The 27,979-nt window shown below is 43.6% G+C and overlaps 2 protein-coding genes across 14 annotated transcripts in view; one reads left to right on the forward strand and one right to left on the reverse strand.

Annotated features, from left to right (window-relative positions):
• LOC109430375 (complexin) overlaps positions 1-27,979 on the forward strand; it is a 596,174-nt gene that overhangs the window by 231,981 nt on the left and 336,214 nt on the right. The gene's annotated exons all lie outside the window — the stretch shown is intronic.
• LOC134285488 (uncharacterized) lies at positions 3,129-13,071 on the reverse strand. 10 transcript variants are annotated; one of them, XR_009996417.1, is made up of 3 exons: positions 6,025-13,071; positions 5,895-5,958; positions 3,129-5,841 (listed from the first exon to the last, which is right to left on the reverse strand). XR_009996417.1 is itself a non-coding variant. In XM_062846306.1 (3 exons), the coding sequence occupies exon 3, from the start codon at positions 12,424-12,426 to the stop codon at positions 6,226-6,228; it is 6,201 nt and encodes a 2,066-aa protein (XP_062702290.1). In that variant the 5' UTR covers positions 12,427-12,645; positions 12,703-12,766; positions 12,833-13,071; the 3' UTR covers positions 3,129-6,225. The 10 variants fall into 10 exon arrangements, 4 of the variants coding, with proteins under 4 accessions (XP_062702290.1, XP_062702287.1, XP_062702289.1 ...); XR_009996418.1 differs by having other exon boundaries at positions 3,129-5,719; positions 5,773-5,837; positions 5,895-13,071; XR_009996416.1 differs by having other exon boundaries at positions 3,129-5,719; positions 5,773-5,841; positions 5,895-13,071.

A 27,979-nucleotide genomic window follows, 5' to 3' on the forward strand; every position in this document is an offset into this window, starting at 1 on the left:
TCCTGGAATTTCTCCAGCAATCCCCCCTGGATTGCCTCCTTGAATTCTTTCTGAAATTCCTCCAGGAACTACTCCTGGAATAACTTCTGGAATTCCTCTTGAAATTATTCCTGCAATTCCTCCCACATTAACTCCTGGAATTCTTGAAATTCCTGCTAGAATTCATACTGGAATTCCTGCTGTGTCATCCTGGAATTCCTGCAGAAATTCCTCCTGAAATTCCTCCTGAAATTCCTCCTGAAATTCCTCCTGAAATTCCTCCTGAAATTCCTCCTGAAATCCCTCCAGGAATTCCTCCTGAAATTTCTCCTGTACTTCCTCCTGAAATCGCTCATTATTAGAATTTCTACGGGAAATCCTATTGGAAATCCTCCTGGAAATCCACCCAAGGTTGCGACCATTCATTTGCAAAGATTTACATTCATTTGCTATTATCTCAGTTCAGAAGCATGCTATCGAAAAACAATGTATGGATGAATTTAACCTTGTAGTTTTATCTGAAAGTAAATTACATTCACGCTGTGGAAAGTTGCCTTCACAGCTTGCTCACGACTTTGGTATGCGTGTGCGACCCCAATGTTATTCGGGCAACTTTCAGATAAAACTACAAGGTTAAATTCATTCATATATTGTTTTTCGATAGCATGCTACTGAACTGAGATAATAGCAAATGAATGAAATTCTTTGCAAATGAATGGTCGCAACCTTGAATCCACCTGCAATTCCTCCTGAAATTCCTCCTGGAATGACTCCTGGAACTCCTTCTGGATGTTTCCTCCTGGAATTCTTGCTGAAATTTATCCTGAAATTTTTCCTGGCAATCCTCCTGAAATTTATCTTATAATTCCTTCTAGAACTACTCATTATTAAAATTTCTACTGTAAATCCTCTTGGAAATCCTCCTGGAAATCCACCAGGAATTCCTCCAGCAATTCCTCCTCCTGGAACTTTCATTGGAATTTGTCCTGGAACTTCTCCTGGAAAATCTCCTGGAAATCCTTCTGAAACTCCTCCTGGAATTTCTCCTGGAATTCCTCCTGGAAGTACTCCTAGAGTTACTCCTGGAATTACTCCTGGAATTACTCCTGGAATTCCTTCAAGAATTCCTCCTGGATTTCCTTCTGGAATTCCTCCTGGATTTCCTTCTGGTAGTCCTCCTGGAATTCTTTCTGGAATCCCTCCTCGAAATCCTCCTGGAACTCCTCCTGGAAATCCTCCTGGACTTTTTCGCGCAGTTCCTCCTGGAATTCCTCCTATATTTCCAGCTGGTTTTCCTCAAGAAATTCCTCCTGGATTTTTTTCCTGGAATTTCTCCTGGAATTGCTGCTGAAATTCCTTCTGGTATAACTCTTGGATTTACTCCTGGAATTCATCCTGTATCTATTCCTTCAATTCCCCATGAAATTGCTCCTGGGATTTCCCTTGGAATTTCTTCTGGAATCCCTCTTGAAATTTCTCCTGGAATTTCTCCTGGAATTCGTCCTAGAATTCCTCCTGGGATTCCTGCTGGAAATACTCCTGGAATTACACCTGGATTTCCTTCTGAAAAGTTTCTGGCAACCGTGCCATGATAGAACGCCGCGAATAGAGCTCTCGCAATTATCGATAAAAACGTGTGAAATGTATCTCCATCGGAATTAATCAACAACTCCATCAGTAGTTTTCACTATCGCGATGTATATTTAATTGTAATATTTGACATTAGAGAGATATCTGAACGGAAATTTGGAAGTGAAGTTTTGGTACGACATCAGAGGGGTACACGATCGCTGCCATCATTCTTATCGCTGATCACCCAAGAACATTGTGAGAAACAATCTGTGAGCCATGGCGACTAGTGAGGAGCAAAACTTTAGACGCCTGCGCAGTAACTTGTCTCCGGCTCAGGGATCGGTTCAGAAGAAGGACAACGAATCGAAGTCTCCTCTTTCTCTGGAGACTGTTATGTCAATGCTCGACAAACGCTTCGACGAGACGAATAACAAAATCGACATCATGAGGACCGAGGTTGCCAGCAAGCTTAACGAACTAAAGCAGGCACTAGCGTAGCCAGAAATTTGCTCTGGGAGGGGTTTTCGATGTTCAATAATAGCTTTTTTTATTCGACACTCACATTTCGTAAATATATACAGTCAATTTGAGTCGTAGGTTGAAAATAGCGGCGCAGCCGAAATTTTTTTTCGCCACAAAGCGGTTTATACTGGAAATTTGTTCCAGAAATTTTGGCTCTGGGGGGGGTTTTAACCCTAAAACCCCCCCCGTGGCTACGCCAGTGAAAGCAGGACATGCAGAATGAAATCGACGAAGTCAAGAGCGACATCGAACATCTTAGAGCCAGTTGTGTCAGTGAGTCAAATTCGTTTCGTACTGACTTGGGAACTGTTAAAAATCGTGTGAACTCAGCTGCTGAGGCCGTCTGTAGCCTGGAAAATAGATCCGATCTGATTGCCGTTGGTATCCCTTATTTCGCTAACGAGGATTTGCGGCGCTACGTGTCTGCGATATCGGAGGCTATTGGTATTGAAGAGTGGAAGGTAACTCACATCCAGTGTAAGCGTCTGCGTTCCGGGAGACTATCTGATGGTAGTCGGTGCCTCACACTGCTGCAGTTCACATCGGTTTGCTTGAGGGATGAGTTCTACTCCAAGTATCTCACTAAGCGGGACCTCAACCTACGTCACATCGGAATTGACTCTACTCATCGCATATACAGGGGATAGACAAAAGGATCGGGACAGGCAAATTTTTTCCTTCTCAAAAATTTTTCAAACAGCTGTAACTTTTCGAAAAGTGCATAAAATATTCTCAAATTTTCACTGTAAGTTAATCAACTAGTTGTGTATCAGTGGACAAAATTTGGAAAACATCAGGCTATTACGCGTGAAGTTATAAAGATTCCAGGAAAGCTATAATTATCCGATAGCCAACTTTGAGTTGTAATATCTTCGGATTCAATGAACCGAATGCAATTAAATTTTGACCATTTATGACTTATATAATATGCTTTGAAAACCTTTTGACTAAACTTAAAATTTTTAACACGGAAGAAATTATAACGATTGGGTTATTTATCTAATGAAACACCAAATTTTCTTAAATTTCAACACCGTTTCAAAATTCAAGATGCTAATTGTAGTTGATTTAAATTTCATCTAATTGTCTTGAATATAAATATGTTTTGAAAGAAAAAAATATCATAGCCGGAAATTCATTGAAAAAGTAATGGGATTCATATAAAAAATAGACCAATTTACTAAAAAATCATAAAATACATTAAATCGCTCTAACTTTTTCTCTTGTTAATAATTTCAAGTTGAGTCAAACGTTTTTCAGAGCTCATTATATAAGTCATAAATGGTCAAAATTTCATTGCATTCGGGTCATTGAATCCGGAGATATAACAGCTCGAAGTTGGCTATCGGATAATTCTACCTTTTTCTAAACTGCTTATAACTTCCTGCAAAATAGCGCGATTTTTTCCAAATTTTGTCCACTGATACTCAACTAGTCGATCAACTTACAGTGAAAATTTGAGAATATTTGATGCACATATAAAAAAGGTTACAGCTAATTGAACATTTTTTGAAAAGTGAAAATTTTGCCTGTCCCGATCATTTTGTCTATCCCCTGTACATCAATGAGAACTTAACTGTGAATGCGAGATTGATCAAGCGAGCTGCCTTGAAGATGCGTCAAGAAAATCAATTAGTATCAGTTTCATCAAAGAACGGTATCGTACATGTCAAAAGAACTGCTGATGGCCCATCAATTCCAGTTACTTCAATCGAGCAGTTATCCCAGTTGTAGTCAAGATTGTGTTTTTGTCTATTCATTATGTTTTTTCGATATTGTGTTTGTATAAGTGCTAAGAAGATTGTATTTGAATGTATTTGCTTGTTAAGTCACCGTTATATGCAGCCCTTGTTCATTGTTTTCCATTGCTGTGATAATGTCTAGTTTTTCGGATGCCACTCCTTCACACACTATTCCGAAGATTGTGTTAAATACTGTTTTAAAAAATGGGAAGCTAAATATTTGTCATGGGAATGTCCAAAGCTTGTGTGCACAACAGTTGAGCAAATTTGAAGAAGTGAAAGAACTGTTGATAATGTCCAAAATAACAGTTGCTTGTTTCACGGAGACTTGGTTTAACGAGGCGATACCTGATGGTACGATAAGGATACCCGGCTATAAAGTAATACGAAATGATCGTTTGTATAAAAGAGGAGGCGGTATTGCTGTTTATATCAAGGAACATGTTCGCAGCAAAACAGTGTACTGTACTTCTATCAGTGATGATTTCACGTTGAAAACTGAGTGCCTCGGAATAGAAATCAATATAGGTGCTATCACTGTTCTTGTGCTCACTGTTTACAACCCACCTGAAAGTGTTTGTTCTTTGTTTTTTTTAAACCGGAGCTGTCGGGCATCATTTCGATGTATGAGCATATTGTGGTATTGGGTGATTTTAACACTGACTTGTTATTGCGAAACAACAAGTGTGCAAGATTTCAATCTACGCTAGAAACATATGGTTTGGAAGTGATTGGTAGTGAACCAACTCACTTCCATGATAATGGATGCTCACTTTTGGATTTATTGATAACTAATAAGCCTGATGAAGTAGTTGTATTCGATCAAGTTGCAATGCCAGTTCTTTCGAAACATGATCTTATTTTCTGCTCGTTGGATATCGAGGTACGATCTCACTCTCCGCAAACAACATACCGTGATTATGTGAACTTTAATTCCATGTAATTTTCTTTAACTCCTCCTGCAATAGCTCCTGAATTTCTCCTGGAAGTCCTACTGGAATTCTTCCTGGATTTCCTCTTGGTTTTCTTCCTGGAATTCATCCTACAATGTCTGCCAGAATGCCTCTTGGAACCCTTCCTTAAATTATTCTTCGAATTCCTACTGGAATTGCAATCTTTTTCTCCTGGGAAACTTAGCTTTACATAGGATTGAGAAAAATGATACAAATTCTTCAACACTCTCCATTACTTAGCTACTTAGCTAGGGAACTATAACCAGTCTTTTCAATCCTCCTTAACGCTAGAGGTTATCTCATCGGCCAAACTTCCTCCACCACGCGATGATGTTTTACGTAATAACCCACTTCCTGAACGACCTTCGGTAATTATTCCGCTCCAGTAGATCACATTCACACTACTCCTGCACTGAGCTGTTGCTTGCACCACTAACCATCCAGCAGAGACCACTGCGAAAACAAACATGTGTTCCAACTACACAATCTATTTGCGTTCGGCATCAGTGAACTCGTTTCCAGCAATGGGTGCCTGCCTATGAATGGACGAAACTTCTTGCTTCGAAATTCTAAGAGACCCCGGAAGGAATAGCCTAGTGTGTGTGCATGGGCTTCCGTTGTCCTTAGTCGGTCGACGGTTTCGGTAACAGCGCGGAAATGGGTCGCTCGCTACAGAAGTGCTGCTGCTGTCTTGCTTGGTTTGGTTGGCTTGTACATGTAAATTATTCTCGACATTCTGGGGGAAAGATGGTGATTGTTAGACGATCTGCTAAGGAAGGATGGGATGAAATGCGTTTTGTGAAAATAAATTCATAGTTGCCTGCACATAGAAGTTGACTGTTTTAGTCACCATTTATCTATAGGGGCAAATAATGGGGCATGTTGGGAAGGAGTATACGAATATCTTTTGAGCACGCTGTGTAGATCTCACAAACGATGAAACGCTAAAAGCTATATTTATCATTTTAGTACAAGTCATTGGAACTTACATTGATTGCGCTTACATTGGTCTATCCTCACTCCAAATTAATTCCTTATTTCCCAACAATAACTCATCAATAGGCTCGATCTGACTGTAATAAACTATACATTAGTTCAAACAATTTCAAGGGTTTTTCATATTTACTTGTAGGTGTCAACTATCGATTCAAGTACCCTACGAATGTACGATTATCAGCGACCACCGCGAGCTGTAATTCAATATCGACAAAAATAAGTACAATTCCATTTTCTAATTTAGCTCTAGCGGTACTCACTCAGAATAATATTGTATAATAAAGAGAAATTATAACTTTAACGAAATGGTTTATAAACTTATCCTCGTGGAACCAATATGATATTCATCACATTCATCGAACAATAGTCCCTAATTCTCTTTCCTCTTTCATTCGGCTTATGTCAACGCAAATCATTTATTGATATCGCCGGGTTCGGCCGTTATGTCGACCAAACGGGGTTCAGTCGGTTACATCAACAGTTCCCCGACCCGTAAGGCTGGCCAGAGGTCCATCTGGTCCGGCTTTACTACCTTCAACATCCAATAGCGCTATTCTAGATACCGGACGATGAACCAATCCATTGGCGGTTTGTACTACGGCGTCACGAACTCGGCCATCCTTCCCTACGTTGATCTCGGCTACCCGACCTCGAATCCACCCATTGCGAGTTTTCTCCTCCACCATCATAACCAAATCCCCAACTTCAATAGCTTTCACGTCTTCGAACCACTTGGTGCGTCGTGCGATGGTCGGGAGATATTCTCGCACCCAGCGGCGCCAGAACTGATCCACCATAATTCGGCAATGTTCCCAATCGGTCCTGCATGCTTGTTTCGGATCTGCTATAGTATTGGGTGCCTGTACCACTCCACTCGAACTTAACAGGAGGAAGTGGTTGGGTGTTAAAGCTTCCTGTTCAGCCGACTGCAGTGGGATATATGTCAGGGGTCTTGAATTTACTATACTTTCAGCCTCCACAAGTATAGTAGCGAATGTCTCTTCGTTAGGTGTTTTAGGAGTATCCATTGCAGCGAGAGCAGCTTTAACGGACCTCACTAGCCGTTCCCATGCGCCCCCCATGTGGGGCGCTCCAGGTGGATTAAATATCCACTTCGTATTAGCGTTGGTAAATGTTGAAGCGAGCTCGCTATTCGTTTGTTCCATTTCCTTCTTCAGATCGTTACTCGTTCCCACGAAGTTTGTGCCCCTATCGCTCCGAATCTCGACCGGTGTTCCTCTACGTCCAATGAAACGCCTGATCGCCAACTTGCAGGACTGCGTTGACAATGAGTGGACGACCTCAAGATGAATGGCCCTGGTGGTCATACATGTAAATAAAGCTACCCAGCGTTTCACTACGCTTCTGTTGACCTTTACTCCAATTGGTCCAAAATAATCGATACCAACGAATGAAAACGAGCGAACATGTGGCCGCAGCCTCGCTGCTGGAAGAGAAGCCATTCTTGGTATTGTTGGAACTGGCTTCTTGATTCGGCACATTTTACATTCTTTCCCCACTCTTCGCACTTTTGTTCGTAGCTGCGGAATATGGAAGCGTTGTCTGACTTCGTTCACAATAGTTTCTCCATTTGCGTGAAGGTACATTTGGTGATACCATTGGAGAACTAAATCGGTCACTCGATGATCTTTTGGCAAGATGAGAGGATATCTCGTATCTAATGTAGCAAACTTTGCCGCTGCGATTCTGCTATCGGACCGCATAACACCTAACTCGTCCAAAAACGGCGAAAGAGTCCGAATCTTGCTGTTTTTCTCCAATGCAAACTGTAGTCCAGGCTGCTTATTATGTCCGTTGGTCAGAGCTACAACCTCATCTGGATATTCTTCCCATTGCACCCAACGAAAAATGGTTGCTTCTGCTTTGTGCAACTCCTCTTGCGTAAGCAGCCCGTTGGTTCGTTCTTTCCTGGTTGCACTACATCGTAAGTTGTTCACATAGCGATGAACGTATGCAACTGCTCGGTACAGTCGAGTCCACTTTGAAAATCGATCCCAGTTTACGAAAGGCACCGTGTTGGCTTCTCGATGAATCATACAAATCCTTAGCTCTTCGTTGGTTTTGTCGATTACTAGTCCTTGATCGTTGTCCCACTGATCTTCCGGTAGATACAGATCATCTTCCCCTCGAAACCAACGGCTATTTGGAGAAAAGCAGGGCCCTTTGCCCCACTTGGTAGCCTCATCAGCAACGTTTTTCTTAGTAGATATCCATCTCCATTGTTCCGGGCGGGACTTGGACAGGATTTCTCCCACACGGCATGCCACGAACTGTCGATACTTTCTATGGTCCGAATTTATCCATGCCAGCACCGTCTTGGAGTCACACCAGAATATCGTTTTCTCTATCGCCAGAGAGTGTCCACTTACTATCGTTTTCATTAAGCGTACGCCGATCACCGCTGCCATCAACTCTAGCCTGGGTATGGAGAGCGCCTTCAGCGGAGCCACTTTAGATTTTCCTCCGATCAATGAGACTTGAATTCCGTTAGGAAGCACCGCGCGCCAGTAAGCGACACAAGCATAGGCTTCTTCGCTCGCATCGACATAGATGTGCAACTGAAGCGACACAATGTCTCTCACCGAATACTGCGAGAAATAGCACCGCGAAACACTTATCTGATCTAAGTTTTGGAACATAGTTGTCCACCGTATCCATCGTTCGCACAATTCCTGGGGAATCAGCTGGTCCCATTCAGTTTTGGCTCGCCACAAGTCCTGTATTAAGATTTTGCCATGGATCAGGAAGAAGCATAACAGCCCAGCTGGATCAAACAAACTCATCACCACACGAAGAGCTTGTCGCTTGGTAGGATGCTCGACGCTAGTAGCCAATGAAGTCGAGAATGTGAACACGTCCTGCTCTGGTTTCCAGTACATTCCGAGAACACGCTCTGTAGATTTGCCCTTTTCTAGCTGAAGTAGTTTGCCTGATTGTGATTCCTTTTCCCCGATCCGTGCGAGCACTTCTTCCGAATTGGAAAGCCAGTTCCGCAGGTGGAAACCTCCAAGGGAATGAACATGTTTCACCTGCAATGCTAGTTGTACTGCTTCTTCGACACTGTCGGAACTATCGAGGTAGTCGTCTACATAATGCTTCCGAATGATAGCATCAGCGGCAGCCGGATACTCGTTTGAATGCTCCTCCGCATTCAGGTTTTTAACGTAGTGCGCAGAACACGGAGAGCACGTTGCGCCAAAGGTAGCGACGTCCATCAAATAAACCTCGGGCTGTTTAGCCGGATCATCTCGCCAAAGTAATCGTTGTGCATGTCGATCTTCCGGCCTTATTTGAATTTGGTGGAACATCTCCTTGAGGTCCGCACACAGAGCAACGCGCCTTTCTCGAAACCCAAACAGAACTTCCAGCAGTGTTTTCAAAAAATCTGGTCCTTTTAGTAACATTGTATTCAAAGACGTACCATCAACTTTCGCCGCGGCGTCACAAAAGATGCGGATCTTCGATGGTTTTTTCGGGTTTATAACAACGCCTAAAGGCAAGTACCACGTACGACGTATATCCGCCTCGTTCAGTTCTTCCACGGTTGCCCTGTGAATGTACCCTTTCTGTTGGTATTCGGAGATCTGCCTTTTCACGCTGTCTCCAATAACCGGATCACTCTGCATCTTTCGTTCCAAACACTGTAGACGTCGAACTGCCATCGGGTAACTATCTGGGAATTCGAAATAATCGTATTTCCACAGAAGTCCAGTTTGAAACCGCTGTCCGATGCGTTTAGTAGTTTCCTTCAGAATCCGATTTGCCCGTTGTTCTTCCTCAGATTCTACTCGTGGCACATGCATTATACCCAAGCTTTCGACTGAAAAAAACTGCTCAACTAGTTCATGCACTGATTGGTCATCGTCCTGGCATTCGCAGATGTGAAAGCTGTGCTTAGTTTCCGCAGTTCGATCCTGGCTAGAACCGTACACCGTCCATCCTAGACGCGATTTGGCAGCGATTGGTTCTCCTGGTCTGCCATCACGAGTTTTGAGGGTAGACGTCACATGTGCGTTGTCATTCCCGATCAGTATACGTGGTAAGACATTCATGTAGTCCTCTATCGGCAATCCTTCCAGATATGGATACGATGCTGATAAATCTGCGTAGCACAACGACTGTCGTGGTAGCTCCAGCTTACTTACAGTGCGCACATCCTTCAATGTGTGTCTGCCGGCGCCGTTGTTTCCAGCGATCTCTAGAGTAAGGCGTTGCGAGTTGGGCTCCGTCCTTTTTACATTTGAAGTCCACTGCAGACACAATGCTTGCGGCTCTCCTACTACTCCTAGCTTTTTTACTACGTCTTCATCCACTAGCGTTTTCTCCGATCCATCATCTAGGAATGCAAACTCTGTTACAGATCGGTTGTTTCCATACAGCGTAACGGGAATGATACGGAAGAGAGTTGACTTCCCGGTGAAATGATGGTTGGTAGCAGCATTGGTCTCGGTCGACTTCTCTGTTGAGGGTCCTGGTCTGGGTTCATTCGATTCAGCCTTAGAATTGCTGAATTTCTGGGTAGAATGCAGCATTGGATGATGCCGACTCGGACATCCATTTATTCCGCACTGCTTGCGTACCTTGCAAGGTCTCCTACCATGTGACCCGAGGCAAAGACGGCATAAACCGATTTGTTGTACGATTCTCCACCGATCATCCACTGTTTTCTGGTCGAACTCATCGCAGTCTTTCACTCTGTGCTCCGGACTCTTGCAGATGTAGCATGTCGGTCCGGTTGGGTACGATGCATTTGGGGCTGATTCCGTTTCCATAACCGCTTCTGAATCCTCCTTCGCCGTGTGAGTGCCGCAGAAACTTTTCTTATCTTTCAACGTACGTTGTTGATATTGTGTTGGATCATAGTTCAGTGTCACGTCGGTAGCTGCTCGCACCAACGTCTGCATATACTGCGAAAACGTTCGCAGATTTACTGCTGCGCACCGCTGCTTGTAAAGCGACCAATCCAACTTCATGTGTGCAGGAAGCTTTTCAACCAGCTCAAACAATAACATCGGGTTGTTGAGATGTGCTTCCTGACGACCAGCTTCCAAGTGGTCACTAAGGTTTTGAACGGCCATGCCAAAGCCAATCAGCGTATCGAGTCGGTCTTGTTTCGGTGCAGGTACGTTTCTGACCTTCTGTAGCAGTGAATGTATAAGCAATTCCGGCCTTCCATACAACGTTTCAAGCGTAGCGAGGACGTGTGGAACGCTAGAAGGTAGAAGGAGCCGGCTGCGCACCGATTCCAGAGCATGCCCTTTCAAGCATCGCTGCAATCTCGCCAAGTTTTCCGCGTCTGAGAAACCACATGCTCGCGTAGAGTTGTTGTATGAGCTGATAAACAGCGGCCAATCCTCCGGATTTCCAGAAAAGGTTGGCAGCTCCTTCGCCATCACATGCCTTGCCGCTAGTTGCCGTGCCGTTGGTTCGAAGTCCACATTTTCCACATACCCTGAGTGTTGCACTGGCGAAGGACCAGCACCATCGTGAGTCTGGATGGCGTGAATTGGTGGACGCTGCAAATGAACTCGACGATCATCGGACGATGGTTGTTGTACACCAGGTAATGTACACTGTCGAGGAACAAACACTTGGTTGTTTAACGGTAGCGGATACGATTCTCCGAGTAGATCTTGTACCGTCACTGTGCCTCTTCCATGGCTCGCACTGATTTGATTGACATTATTCGACTGCGCGGAAACTGAATTTGGCGGATTTTCAATCGCCGAAACGATATTACTGACAGAAGACTGACACTGGGGAGAGGGAACGTTAACGGATGGAGGAATGACATGCTGTTCCCTAACAACGTCCTGCTCAGTGACATTTTCCGTTCGACCGATAAGTCCTCCTAAGGTTGGCTCTAAATCTACTGGCCCTAACGAAATACCTGCTAAAGCCTTTCCCAGAACGTCTTCTGTTTCGCTAGTTGGTTGTCCTGAACTGTCCTGCCTGGCTAGTGTCCCTGTCGTAGCTGTTACTTGTTCGTTACCTGGGTCTGTTGGGTTTTTCTCCGCCATAGTCTTCATCGTCGAGTTCATAATTCTCCACCTCTCAACCTTGCTGATAGAACTCTGTTCCGATACTCTGCTGCCGCCGTCATCGTCGTTGTCCTCGGTTTCGATAATTTCCCGCAGCCGAAATGATTCGTTCATAACGGTCTGCTCCATTTCCAGCTGCAACTTTTCCAGTTCTGCATTCTTCCGTTGTCGTTCTTGATCCAGCTTGAGCTGCAATAACGTCTCAGCCTCCTTCTTTTGTTGCTCCAGCCTCCGATCCTGCTCTCGACGTTCCAGCTCTATTCGCTTCATCGCTAGAGCTTTTTGGGCCTCGAGACGCTCGAGCTGTAAACGAGCTTTCTTCGCTCGCGAGCTGGCGGTTGTAGACGTTGAGCTGGCTTTACTGCTGGCCCTACTAGCAGAAAATCCACCAACTGGAAGTTGTGCTGATGGTTTTTGGCATATCGGGCATGTAAACGTTCTCTCGGGTTCTGCGATGCTCTCATTAACACCCACACACGCGTAATGCCACCATGATCCACAATGACCACAACTGACCATCCGATCGGTATCGGGTTCCTTGCACGCTTGGCAGTGGGTTTTTACCTTACGACTGCGAGTGCTTCTCGTACTGCCCGGCATAATGAATCGTACGTAGCCAATCTTTTAGTTTGTTGGGAAGGAGTATACGAATATCTTTTGAGCACGCTGTGTAGATCTCACAAACGATGAAACGCTAAAAGCTATATTTATCATTTTAGTACAAGTCATTGGAACTTACATTGATTGCGCTTACATTGGTCTATCCTCACTCCAAATTAATTCCTTATTTCCCAACAATAACTCATCAATAGGCTCGATCTGACTGTAATAAACTATACATTAGTTCAAACAATTTCAAGGGTTTTTCATATTTACTTGTAGGTGTCAACTATCGATTCAAGTACCCTACGAATGTACGATTATCAGCGACCACCGCGAGCTGTAATTCAATATCGACAAAAATAAGTACAATTCCATTTTCTAATTTAGCTCTAGCGGTACTCACTCAGAATAATATTGTATAATAAAGAGAAATTATAACTTTAACGAAATGGTTTATAAACTTATCCTCGTGGAACCAATATGATATTCATCACATTCATCGAACAATAGTCCCTAATTCTCTTTCCTCTTTCATTCGGCTTATGTCAACGCAAATCATTTATTGATATCGCCGGGTTCGGCCGTTATGTCGACCAAACGGGGTTCAGTCGGTTACATCAACAGGGCAGTTGCTTAAACATAACATTAAGGTTTTTTTTTTTCTATCTGTATTAACGAGATTTTTAGCCCTAGGCTAGTTCATCTCGGGACCCACGCTTTACTTCCCTTCCAAAGGAAGAACTCGCATTTTGCGAGTTTGTCGGGAGTGGGATTCGATCCCAGGTCCTCGGCGTGAAACAACATTAAGGTTGCAGGTAGTTCAGGTGCCCGACGAAGTGCGTCTTCCACCTTTCAATCAACTTTCTTCTATCCGTCAATAGGCTCCCGTGCTTTTTCCTGTACATTTCGGCTCGCGGCATGAAGACGCTGCGGGATATCTTGAGATCCCAAGTAAAACAACAGTCAGGTCTTTTTTTACGCGGTTTTCATTTACGCGGCCGCGTATGTATCCCCCGCGTAAAAAAAACCTGACTGTACAGTGATTTTGAGATCGATACGGCATGGTTATCTCATGGTTCTTTTCTACAGCGCTATTTTCCACCCTGTGTTCTTCTTTTCGTATTTTTTCTTTCATCGATTTCGTGTCTCATACGCATTACATTATTCCAGAGCCTTAAAGACGACAATCCGTAGTAGTGCAGTGCAGTCACATTTTATACCGATTCCCTTCTCGAACATCGTCCAAACAAAAGGCCGAACTTCCATTTTCACTTGCTTGAAGTCGTCCGGTTGCAGTCTTCCAAAGGAACGATTTCAATTACATTTTATGGGCCAAAGATAGTTTCCATTTGTCGGAACGGTTCGAGTACTAGGAACGTGAGGATGGCGAGGGTCCTACTGTCCAAGGTCTTGGAAGTCTTGAATGTCGCTGTGCCTTCTTGAATGTGGACAAGGATTTAATTAAATTTAGCTGAATGGGCAAGAACTGATAAGGGAGACAAAAAGGGAACAACTTCTCGAGCGCTCCCCATCGGAAAACATTGTGTTCAATTGAGCGAGTCGATTGTTGTGTCATGTTGTGTCGTCGTTATGGGTGTTGGCTCGCCACCGCCGACACGCCGCCGCTTCAAACGGATCTGAATTGATGTGATTTTGTGCTGAGCTATAACAAAATGTGAAGAGTTTCACTTCCGTATGGTTGCGGGGACTGTGACACCCACTTACGAGGGGTTGTCTCTCCTTAGTAGTCGGATAAAGTGTAACATCCATTTCCTATTAGCCCTGACAGCTTAAGTGATGCCATAATTCATATTTCACTTACGGTTGACATTGGATCATGAACTGGCCGGTATGTGCCATGTGGTACAATGCGTTTCAAAATTGTATGACCAAGTGGTATATCAAAAGCGCCATTCTGCTTTAAATTGACAACGGGCAGTCCTGCATAACACATTACAATGGAATCTCTTTTTATGGCATTGGTTGGGGGTGTACAAATTAAACATTAATATAAGTTTAATAGGGCATAAATAGATCGAATATTGTGCAGTGACCAAACTAAGCCACAGCTCTAATGAGAAAATATAGTTCGCAAGAACAGGTCATGCTCATGGAAATTCGAAATGGGGTCAAGGGGGTCTTCAGGGGCGTTTTATGAACCTTTTAAGGACGTTCTGTCAGGTTTCATTTCTTTTTTAACTTGATTTTAAGGCTCAAATGAGAATCGCATATTATTAAAAACTGAAACTTTTCTCCAGAATAACGAAAAAGTGAACCAAATCAGCGTGTCCGATTGTCATATTTGACTAAACAAACAATCGGACATTCTTATTTTCTTCGATTTGTGAATCATTTTGGGCAAAAAGTGCTTTTTTAGTTCTAAAACATTTGCCATTCTCAATTGAGCCTTAAACCTGGTGCTAGTTCCTTCCGAAGGAAGAACTCACATTTTGTGAGTTTATCGGGAGTGGGATTTAATCCCAGGTCCTCTGCGTGATAGTCACGTGCTTTAACCATCACATCAGGTCCGCTCCAAGTTTAATGGCATTTCAAAGGATTTTAAGGGCGAATCAGTGCGGGTGGTCTCAAGGGCGGGTTTCAGGGGCGTCTTAAACTGTTTCAGAGAGTTTTAAGGAGTTTCAGGAATGTTTCAGGCGCATTCCGAGAGGTTTGAGAGGTGTTTAAATGGGTTTTCAGGGTTGGCTCATGGAGTTTCAGGAACCTTTCAAGGGGTATCAGGTGTATTCCACCCTAGGACATCTTTGAACTGAAAACCACCCGAGGCCCCATAAAACGTTCCTGATACCCCAGTGAACCTACTAAAACCCCATAATATTCCATGAAGCCTCCCATAATAAACCCTGGGACTTCTTGAAACGCCCCTGAAAACTCCCATGATCCACCCCTAGATCCCTTAAACACCTACTAAAACCCCCTGAAACACTTTCAGGTACCCTCTTGGATCCCCTGAAACTTCCTGAAGGCTCCTGGATCGCTCCTGAAACATCTAGGTACCCTCCTGAATTCTCTGAAATCCCGGGTATCCCCATAAGGGGTTATATATATTGAGGTCGAGCACAAAATCGACTTTTTTAATTCTTTTATCTTAAAGTATGGGTTCTTAAGAATGCTATGTGAAATTTTCATAGAGATCCAAGCAGTACAAGCAAAGATATAACGTTTGAAACTTTGTACGCGATTATCTCGGAACTATGTTTTTTTCCGAAAACGTCAATGCGGCGACTACTCAAGTATTGTCCATACTGTGAGGAAACGCTGATCAGTTTCGGCATGGTGTGTGATTCATTCACAGGACGAAAGACTTCCGGCCCCTGACCTCCAAGAGATTGAGGAGGAGATTGGCCGGTTGAAAAACAAGAAAGCCGCTGGAGCAGATCAACTACCAAGCGAGCTTCTAAAATGCGGTGGAGAAGCTCTGGGTCATTACCAAGATTTGGGAGGAGGAAGTATTACCGGAGGAATGGATGGAAGGTATCTACATCTACAATCCCATCTACAAAAAGGGCGACAAGTTGGATTGCGGGAACTACCGCGCGATCACATTACTGAGCGCTGCCTACAAGATACTCTCTCAAATTTTATGCCGCCGTCTATCACCGATTGCAAGAGAGTTCGTGGGGCAATATCAGGCTGGATTTATGGGTGAACGCGCTACAACGGACCAGATGTTCGCCATCCGCCAGATGTTGCAGAAATACCGCGAATACAACGTGCCCACACATCACTTGTTCATCGATTTCAAATCGGCGTACGATACAAACGATCGAGAGCTGCTATGGCAGATTATGCAGGAATACGGATTCCCGGATAAACTGATACGATTGATCAAGGCGACGATGGATCGAGTGATGTGCGTAGTTCGAGTATCAGAGACACTCTCGAATCCCTTCGAATCTCGCAGAGGGTTACGGCAAGGTGATGGTCTAACGTGCTTGCTGTTCAACATTGCGTTAGAGGGTGTAATAAGGAGAGCGGGGATTAACACGAGGGGTACGATTTTGCTGATGATATTGATATTATTGCTCGTAAATTTGAGATGATGGCGGAAACGTACATCCGATTAAAGAGTGAAGCCAGGCGAATCGGATTAGTCATTGATGTGTCGAAGACAAAGTACATGATGGCAAAGGGCTCCAGGGATGAATCACCGCGCCCGCCGCCCCGAATGTATACCGACGGTGATGAAATCGAGGCGGTTGACGAATTCGTGTACTTGGGCTCATTGGTGACCGCCGACAACGACACAAGCAGAGAAATTCAGAGGCGCATTGTGGCAGGAAATCGTGCTTACTTTGGACTCCGCAGAACTCTACGATCGAATAAAGTTCGCCGTAACACGAAGTTAACTATCTACAAAAAGCTGATTAGACCGGTCGTCCTCTATGGGCACGAAACGTGGACCCTACGTACAGAGTACCAACGCGCCCTTGGAGTTTTCGAACGGAAGGTGTTGCGTACCATCTACGGCGGAGTGCAGATGGAAGACGGGACTTGGAGAAGGCGAATGAACTACGAGCTGCATCAGCTGCTGAGAGAATCAAACATTGTCCACACCGCGAAAATCGGGAGGCTACGGTGGGCAGGTCACGTCATCAGGATGTCGGATAGCAATCCGACTAAAATGGTTCTCGAGAGTCATCCGACCGGTACAAGAAGACGTGGAGCGCAGCGAGCTAGGTGGGTCGACCAAGTGGAGGACGATCTGCGGACCCTACGCAGAGTGCGGAACTGGAGACAAACAGCCATAGACCGAGTAGAATGGAGACGGCTACTATGTACAGCAGAGGCCACCCCGGCCTTAGCCTGATCGGTTAGGTAAGTATGTTCACAATCACTGAACAATCAGCATGATGCATTTTGAGCCATATCGATTGGATGTTTCGGATGGATGGTAGGGATGCAAAGGTAGGGGAACAACTTAACTGCATGCTCCTCGGGGAATCTGCTGAACCCTCTTGTTTCGGTTCTTGCGAGATCGATAGCTATTTGAGGAGATCCAAAAGAGATGTTTCGTGTCCACCAGTTCATAATATGCCAGGAAGATGCGCACAGCCAACGGATACTCCAGAGAGCATCCCTTGATTTTCGAAGGATATCAGAAACGTTACAGAGGCCTTTTCGAGGGCTTCGGAGGGTCTTAGGAACGTTACATAGGGCCCGAGGGGTTCAGGAAGTTTCAGAGGATTTTCGTTAAGTTTCCGAGACGTACCAGGGGCGTGTCATAGATGTTTTTGGGGTCCATAAGGGCTTTAGGGGGATTTCGAAGGCATATCAAGAAGCTTCAGACCAAGACTTCAGCGGGTTTCAGAGGCGTTACTGAGGCGTTTTTGGGGTACGTTACAGAAGGTCCTACGAGCTATCAGGGAGCTCGGGACGATTTTCAGCGGGTTTAAGAGGCATTGCAAAACCACCCTGAAATGTCCTGTAATTCATTTAAACCTAAAGCGCCTTGAAATACCCATTGAATTACCCATAAAAGATCTCCCTAAAAACACCTTGAATAACCCTAAACCTCCTGAAACGCATCTGAAACAACCCTAAAACATCATGTAACTCTTTGATACGCCCCTAAAAGCCCACCTGAAATTTATGAAGGCGGCATTTTTGTAAGTGTTCTGGTTTAAGAGATATCAAGGTGAGTCAGTGTGATGCAATACTGTTGCAATCTAGGTTGCAATACTTTTTGTGAGTCCGTACTTATGACGGGTAGTGTAAGGGTACTTAGGGTACATTTCGCCTTTCACACTATCGCCGATCAATTTTACTTCTAGTAGTTATAGTTAAGGTGGTCATATTATTCTGAAATGCAGTGCAATACCCTAGTTGACTTTCTGTTGAATTGAGGGGGAACCTCCGGGAAGGAAACAAAACTAACATATGTCGGTATCTTCGCAAAGGAGAAATGAAAGCACATTCAGAATAATGTATGCAATTTACCTTTTTCCAAGGAGCAAGTAGATCCCATTTGAGATGGTTTTAAATGTCAGGTCGTTTATTCTTGCAAGCTTTACTACGGTGGTGTTGAAACGGCCAGCACTGGCAAGCTTTCCACAATCAAAGAAAATGAACGTATTTGACGATGGCACATGTGACTGTGACTCCAATAATGCAATGAAACGCTTGCCAACCTTCCATTATCGTTTCCAACTGTGTAATTAAGCGGTAACGATGTGTTCCGGGAAAATCCGCATCAATCATTTTAATATCATCAATTATGATAAAAATAACCGATGATAGCATCTCCGATATTGAATCTCGTCAAACGAGGAAGGAAAACATCACAGCGAAGCGATATTTTCCAACCACCCTGGTCGATAACAAACCAGAATTCCAAACCACAGCCACATGGGAAGCGAGAGCGAGAGTCGTACAAAAAAAAAGAACCCAGGTCGTGCCATAAATTACCAGAAACTGAGAAAAATATTTGCTCACATGTTTACGATGTACACACCGGGCCAGGCCATGCGAATGGGAAATATCGATGGGCCACCACCGACCAATCGACCGACCGACCAGGTTCGAACGGATTCGATCCAGCGCTGGTGGTGCGGTCCAGGTGGAATCAATATTTTTACGTACATATATAATACGAACGCTGATATTCCCATGCCTGGCTTCCTCCTGGGGAATGGGGAATTGGGAAGCTTGTTTGCCAGGCATCAAGGTTCGGCAGCAATCAATGTAAGTGAACTTTAATGTTTCATTCCGTTTCAATAAAACCAGGGTGTATGTTTTGCAGACAACAGGATTTTGGAGCTTTGAAGAATGGCAATGAATAGATGGATTTTATTATCAATAGCAGTACTCTGGGACAAGTGGATCCTAAAAATGGGGAAATTTGGGCTTACGTACCATGATACCTTGTGGCCTTCAACTTTACTGCAGCACCGAGCGTATCGTAGATCACTATCTTCATTGGTCGGTGTTTGAAAGATCCAAAATGCAAAGCTGAAAAGATACTGTTAAGTTAAATGTGCATAAGAAATTTGCAATGACGAATGGAGATAGTCACAGATTTAGTGCTACATATGTTGGTTTTTTAAAATGTGTTACCAAATACAGAATAAAGCTTACTTCTACACAGCTTTATAAATCTGATTAAAACAATGAAACCATTTAAATGAAAAGATTTCTCAAAATTCAGAAAACACATGCAATCCGTGCTCAACCCTAATCAGTATGCATCGAAATTATTCATTACATTCAAATGAAACATTGGTATTCTTTATCCAGACTTGAAAGTACTTTTGGCCAAACCTGAGCTTTCGTATGTAATGCATTACGTTTGCCGTCGACACGGCATTCTCACGACCTTCCCATGCGGCATTGCATTGGTGCCTTTCCCAAATTAGCATGACTTGTTCGTGATTTACCGTCGTTTCGTTTCGGTCTGGGATCCGATTTTCCACCAGTGCTCAAAGTACCTACTGGTTAATCAAGTTATGAACCTGTTTCAAAGTCGTTTGGAAGTTGTTCGTCCAAAAGAGAAACAATTTTTGCATTTGGAAAATCTAAGAACAATTCCAAAGTGTACACAGACTCGGTACTAACGACACCCACTAATAGGGTCCGTTTTCGTGACTCTTACCAACTGCACCGCGCACCGGTGTGCGGCTGACGGCGACCAGTATAGTTTGAAGCGACCGCCAGAGCGCGGGTTTCCACTAGCTGCTCAGGGTGCTGTTATTAATTTTTAATTATAAGCCAATTTAAGCTGCTTACGAGCTTGAATTTAATTATACCGTACAATCTCCTCCACTCTGGGCTCTAGAGGGTTCTTCTTCTTCTGTCGAGGTTCAGTCCGGCGGAAAGCTAACAACGGGACATCCCAGAGTCAGTCAGTGTCAGGACATAATCAGATAAGGAAAAAAGTACACTCGGCTGTCGTGGACTTGCCCCGATACGATGCGATGACGGCGACAGATAGGGAAAGAGGTAAAAGTAGCAGCAACTGCAAACGAGCAGAAATAACGAATCCCTTCCGCAATAGGATCGGTGCGATGCGGTGGTGCCTTGAGTGAAGAAGCTTGCTCGGCTGCCAATCTTGTCTCCTTCGGGCTAACTAGCTGTGATTGCCAGGGATTTCATTACACAAGTTTACAAAATAAAACGAAAGTCGTGAACTTCTGTCAACGACCAAAATTTTTGAAGCACAATTTAGTGCTGATTTCGAAACCGACCTTCAAAAAATTTAAAGTAGAACAGTTTTTGAGATTTAGCTCAATATCGAGTTCTGCAACTTTTCAAAATATGTAATTTACTAAAATTCAAATATATTGCGTTTTGTTCAACCAATTTTAAATCTTTTTCCATAAATTAAAAGCTGAATACAATACCATTCGGTCATCTGAATACAGGTTTTGCGTCAGATTGATGAAATTCAAGATATTGGCGAGTTTTAGGGACGATCTTCTTAAATTTTAGCAAAATTCCCTAATTTTTATGAAGAAATGTATTTTTTTCAATAAGAAAAAACCAAGTTAAAAATTCTTTCTCGACGTTTATTTGACATATCATATGTAGGCGAGTTACTGTAAAAAATTCAGCTCAATCGGAGCATTGATTACGGAGAATGAGGTGTGTGTGAAGTGAGCGACGTTGCTTAAAAATAGAACAAAAATCGATTTCAAATCATCAACCTTGTATGGAAAGTCGAAAAAATTTCCGCTCTACTGTAATTTTTTTCCTTCGCGTTTTCGAACTCAGGGCATGATTCTACACCAAAAATGATCATCAGCTTACCGAGTTCAAAAATGCTGTAAACTAGTGTTATTGGTTTCACTATCAAATTGGCCCCGTGAGGGTTACGGTTCGTCGGTTGCCATTTGTGTGGTCAGCAAAAGATACTATTGCCGCTTTTTTTCTACTTCGTAGCTGCTGTGATCAGAGCAGTACACACTAGATTGACCCTTCAAGTTTATACATAAAAATTCACTTTAGGGGAACTGGGGGTAAGACGCCCACGTTAAGGAAGAGTCCAATTTCAACCACGAAACACTTCATAATACACACTTTTTTGGCACTAACATGAAGCACCAACATGTTTCCTTCCAAATCGAAGAAACCATAAATCAGTTTTATGCTTTACTACTGAGAAATTCAAATTTGAAAAAAGTTTGATTTTCAGAATTTTAGTTTTAATGTGGGGTAAAACGCGCCACTAGCCACAGCTAACGCCAATATGCCAAATTGTGTAGCTATACTTGCGTGCCTGGTTTATTGTCAACTGTTATTGTTCGTGAATGGTTAACAGTCATTACATAATTATGGATCATCTGTAATTATGGGTCAATTCCATTTAAACGTCATAGTCTGCTGTTTTATCAATAATAACTACAAAATGACGCATGGTTGTGTGATTAATGAACTTATTTATAGTAAAATGTGCTGTTGCTTGGTTCCAACTTTTGTTCTACATAATTTATGCCAGAATTTTAATCTAAATGGCTATTTTAATGTAAATAACTAGGGGTGGGCATTTTACCCCACACATGCCCACAGAAGTTTGGACCCTTGTAAAAAAGTTATAAGGGTCAAATTCGATACTTTTTCCGCTTGGTACACAAATAATGGGAGTGTGCAAAACAGTTTATGGGGATAGTGAGAAAAAAAATCTATGAAATGATGTAAAAAAGGGCAAAAATTTGACAGGCTAAAATTACATCAAAAGTAACCAAAATCTTTTTTTGAAGTTTTTGTACAATTTTTTTAGTAAAATATGAAAACTTAAATATAAAGAAGCATTTTTATTCTTATTTTAATGATTGCAGTTGAAAAAAGTACTGAAAATAACGTGGTTTGCCTAAAACAAGGGTGGCGCAACTTGCCCCCTATGGGCGTTATGGCCGCAGTTCCCCTAAAAGGTCAAGATTTTGAAACCATGCCGCAGTTTGTTGCAAGCAAGTGGTTAAGCAGTGAGTGAAACCGCGGGCACACGAACAAAACGTGTTCCGCCGTTTTCTCTAAATCACCACAAACCGGACATTCGTGAGAACTCGTATGACCGAAACGGTGTAGATACTGTCAGAAGCAACCATGGCCTGAAGGACCTGAGTCAGGTAGAATGTTACTTCCTCTGGCGCCTATTTACACAACTACCTTCATCTCGACGGGATCAACCTGTGGGACCACCTTCCTTAGGTGGAACTGTCCCACGCGCGCTGTCATTTGACCATGGCACTATGGGGGATTCCCATACAAGCAGGCGGACAAAAATATTTTCGTCATATTTTCGAGGATTTATTAGTATTCTGTAGTTGGTTCGACTAAAATATATTGTTTATGAACATTTTTAAACATCACGACCAAGTTTTGAAAAGGGCATATTTTCAATATGGTCAAATAACTGATAATATATAAAAAGTTTGGATTTGTTTTATTTTTTAAATTTTTATTTTGTTTTTTTTTTGTGCTTAGAATGATCAACACTATTGTGTAGTTACTTTCAAAAATGAATTCCAAGGGAATTTGCTTAGAATGTTTGAGAAACGTCGTTTAATCTCAAGGGGTGCGCCCGGGCGGTCTCGTGCGTAAAAAACGCTGAATCTCCCAAGACCGCAATTTACCGCAGCATTTCGCATACAAAATCATTAGAGTAGACCTTAAGCTTGACCATAAACTGATTTTGAGCCTGGGAATGTTTGGAAAAAAAAAGATGCCGATTATCAAAAATTGAATCTCATACCTTTTTCAATTTCTTCTTCTTCTTGCACCTTTTTTTCATACAATGGTTCAATTATTTCACAAAACCACGTGTTTGTTGGAAAGCATGCTTCATTATCTTACCAATGATGTATTGAAACCAATAGATAATGATGATAATAATTAGAAAATATCGGTTTGAAATTATCGGTTGTTTTTTTGCGAAAATTATATTTTTTAGCTTTACTCAACTTTGATACTCAATATTTTTGTAACTACATCAGCTAGAAACTTCTAATTCTAGATTTCTCTTAGTTTATATGTTTATTATCGATAGAAAATTTCAGAACAAGCATTAGTGGAAGTCACTTTTCTGATTTTTGTCCGCCTGATATCCTATAGTGCATGGAGGCCATCATGGCAGTCCTGCAAATGCCTCTTGTGCCGCGCATTGCGAAGCACTTCATTTCCTCTCTGATAAGGATGTCGATAGGCACCATACCAGTGATGACGCAGAGCACGTCGTGTGACACGGTACGGTACGCGCGCGCAACCCTCAGGCTACCCATCAGCCTGTATGTACTTTCCAGCTTACCACGGTAGCTTTTGGTACTTAGCGTCGTGCCTCATGCCGGGCCGCCATTTGGCCATACCTTAGTATGGACTTAGCGGCACTAGCCAGAAGCTTGCGCTTACTGGCGTACACCGCAGAGCTATTGGACATCATCCGGGACAGTGCCGCAATAGCTGTGGAGGCTCTTTTACAGGCATAATCAACGTGGCTACCGAAGGTAAGTTTATCGTCGATCATCACCCCCAAGTGTTTGACGGAGCGTTTTGACGTGATAGTGCAATCGCATGTATTGATCACCGCTTGCTGCTCCGACTTCCGGTTATCCACAACCATCACCTCAGTTTTGTGGTGAGCCAACTCCAGTTTCCTGGACCTCATCCACGCCTCCACAACCTTGATCGAGTGGGTAATAGTCAACTCCACTTCTTCGATCGACTTACCGTAGACTTCCAGCGTAATGTCGTCAGCAAAGTCGACAATCTCCACTCCCATCGGGAACTCTGAATTAAACACCTCATCGTACATGACATTCCATAACACCGGACCCAATATGGATCCTTGCGGGACTCCTAAGATCATGTGAAAGCACTTCCTCCTCTGTGTCGTAAACTAGCACTCGATTCTAAAAGTAACTGCCTAGAGTCTTGTACAGGTACTCGATAACCCCAGACGCAAGAGCGCATCGACAATAGCTGACCAACTGGCGCTATTAAACGCGTTCCTTACATCCAGAGTCACTACTGCACAGACAGTGGCGAATCCCCCTTCTCTTACGCTTGAGTACTTTCCCGGCCGTTTTTGTAACTGACAGGATAGCGTCCACGGTCGACCTCCTCTTGCGGAAGCCGTACTGGCTACTCAAGAGGCCATTTACACCCTAGGTGTGCCTCAACATTCGCTTGAGGATGATCATTTCAAGCACCTTCCCCGCCATGTCGATCAAGCATATTGGTCTATAGGCCGACGGGTCTCCGGGTGGTTTCCCCGACTTTGGCAAAAGAAACAGGCTGTGCCTCTTCCAAACTTCTGGGAAAACTCCCTCGTCCAGGCATTTTTGCATAGCAGACCTGAACATCTCGGGAGCCTCTGCAATAGCTACTTTTAAGGCCAGGTACGGAACTCCGTTCAGACCTGGGGCCTTACCTACGCTAAGGGACTTAGCTATCCCCGCAAGTTCCACATCGGAGACCCTCTCCTCATCGCCAGCCCCAGTCCCAGGCTATCCTACGAAAGGAGGCCAAGGACTATGATCATGACGCGGAAAAAGCCCCTTGATGATCCCCTCCAACATCTCTGGAGATTGCTCTGTAGGAGTCATCACACCTCTCGTCTTGGCCATAACGATCCTGTAGGCATCACCCCACGGGTTCGCATTAGCACTCTGGCAGAGACCCTCGAAGCAGCCCTTTTTGCTTGCCCCTATCTCACTGTTCAACGCGGATTTTGCAGCGGTGAACACCACCCGTCGTTCGTGTCGCTCTTCCTCAGTCGTGCTCGCTGCATCCGCCGCCTAGCCCGTAGGCAGGCACACCGCAGATCCGCAATCGCTTGAGTCCACCAGTAAGCTTATGGTCTCCCATTTCTAGGATGGACTTGCCTAGGCATGGTAGCATCGCACGCATGCCAGAGCACCGCTACCAGCTCGTCACCGCCTAAACCGAGTAGGTTTCGTTCACGGTGGAGCGCTTCCCTAAATACTCCTTTGTCGAAGCATGATGTCTTCCACCTGCGAGGGCTTGGCCTGGGCCTAGCCGCCGCTTCCTCTACCAACTGCCTGCTGTTGTTGTAGTCGATACTGTAGCAAACCAATAGGGGATCGCTGTGAGTGTAGCTATCGTCTACTCTCCAGTTCGAACTACTTGTTAGGCCAGGACTACAAAAAGTAACGTAAATAATCGACTCCGCACCGTTCCGACTAAAGGTACGTATTCTCGTGGCAAACTCACCTAGGGTGAATAGCCACGTTAATAAAGACAAAAACCCAAATTAATCCACCTAGTGGTGATAGTGCCTTTCTCGTCGAACATGTTCTCACAATGTTTCCGACAACGTAAGTCAAAGTGTTTCTGAATCCTAATATTTTTATAGAAAAGCATTTTATCAAAGACATCTTTGAATTGACTTAAAACTTATTGATTGCACATAGTCCGACGTTATGTTCAACGTATAAGCAGGGCTGAAAAATATCAGACTTCTCAGTTGACTGCTTGAGCACTTTGTTGAGCACCTTCACTAACACTGGAGGCTGATCAATATCAAGACGATACTAACTAGCTAAGCTATAACTCTTTACACAATCACAGATCACATAATTTTTTCTGAACATTTGGGCTATATCTTATTGACTGTTGAAAACAAGAGCGATAGATAGTGAGTATAGTGCGACGTCTGTTTGTATGTGCGTTTAATTTGTAAGATTTTGTTCTCTTACACATATTTATCGCTTGCATTGATTTTATTTACTTCCGTAGTTCCGGCGAAGCACCAAACGCTGGTTGTGTAACCCTACCGGTAGTCTGTAACAGGGATGAGAAATGTACTGGAAAAAACGGTTACCGCCTGTACATTTGACATTTTTCCACACGAACATCACAGGCCCAGCCAAACTCAAACTGTTCGAAAAATAAATGTCATAACATTTTTTTTCCTGCAGCCTTCTTCCTCGAAACGGTTTCCAAGCGCGAGAGCGCCAGTACTCGAGCACAACGACGACGGAAATTTCTGTCTCTCCCGTTTTCGCATATTTCTGCGTTTCAAACCGCTTCTAGACAAACTTCTTTACATGCATCACAAAGCTAGGAGTGTGCTCTAGCTATTTGTGCAAATCGATTTAAATTATTTATTAAAACAAGTGAGTTATTAGCAGTTGAAAATATTTGACATTTTTCGCAATCACCTGCCTCAGCATGACTGCTCATAAATATTTTCGTGGGGAAGCGAAAACCATCAAGCGTCTGCTTGACTGCCGTCGGCGCGGCGTCTGATGGTATTGGTGCTGCCGATGTTTTGTTTTTATTTTACTGCCAGTATCGATGAACGGAAAAGAGAAAAAAGTATTTTTGCCATCCCTGGTCTGTAATGTGGTGTGAGCCTATTTTCTAGTTAACCGTTCCTCGGGTTATTCAAAAAGCCGTGATGTAATATGTTGCATGGTACATTTGGTTACTTTCGATGCGGTACCGGAACAGGTTCCGGAGCACACCGGGTCTCCCAAATATAGTCTGAGACTATTTCATTGCTAACGTTCATTAGGTTACCCAAAAAAAACACGATTTGATTTATCTCATGCATGGGTGGGTATAGATCACATTTACATTTGGCCACTTCCAGTGGGATACCCAGAACTGGTTTTGGTACACTACCGGTAGTCTTAAAGTGGCCTGAGATTTTTCTTGCTGACCGTTCTGCGCGTCATCGAAAAAGCAGATATTTAATGCGCGGTGTGCATGCGTTTGGTTCCGTTCTACATTTGACCACTTCCGGCGGAGCACCTGGAACCGGTTTCGGCACAGTATTGGTTTTCCAAAGTGTGGTCTATGATTGTTTCTCTTGTTAACCGTTCATCAGGTTACCAAAACAGCTATTTATGGGATTGGTTCTCCTTTACATTTGATCACTTCCGATGGGGCACCCTTAAACGGTGAGGAATACTACCGGTTGTTCCAAATATGGCCGGAAACTTTTTTTTTGGCCAATCAAGATACCTAAAAATCCGCGATTTGATTTGTCGCATGGGTTTGGTTCACTTTTTTGTTTGGCCATTTCCGGCGGGACACCCGGAACCGGTTCCGGATCACTACCGGTTCAGATACATATGGTCTGAGAATATTATCCTGCTGACTGTTCATTAGGATATCAAAAAAGCCACTATTTGATATGTCGCATGTATGGGTTTGGTTAACTTTTAAACTTGGCCACTTCTGGCGGGACATCTGGAACCGGTTCCGGAACACTACTGGTTCCTATATGTTCTGAGAATGCTTTCCTGCATACTGTTTATCAGGTTATCGAAAAAGCCGCGGTTTGATATGTCGCATGCATGGTTTTAGTTGAATTTCATATTTGGCCACTTCCGGCGGGATACCCGGAACCGGTTCCGGAACACAACCGGTTCAAATATGGTCTGAGAATATTTTCCTGCTTACCTTTCAACAGGATGCCACTATTTGATATGTCGCATGCATGGGTTTGGTTAACTTTTATACTTGGCCACCTCCAGCGGGACATCTGGAACCGGTTCCGGAATACTACCGGCTCCAGTATGGTCTGAGAATGTATTCCTTCTTACTGTTCATCAGGGTATCGAAAAAGCTG

Source organism: Aedes albopictus, chromosome 1 (assembly GCF_035046485.1).
Source record: "Aedes albopictus strain Foshan chromosome 1, AalbF5, whole genome shotgun sequence".
Lineage (NCBI taxonomy): Eukaryota > Metazoa > Arthropoda > Insecta > Diptera > Culicidae > Aedes > Aedes albopictus.

Coding starts and splice junctions, on each gene's coding strand:
- LOC134285488 (XM_062846306.1), bottom strand. CDS start 12,426: ATGCCGGGCAGTACGAGAAGCACTCGCAGTCGTAAGGTAAAAACCCAC.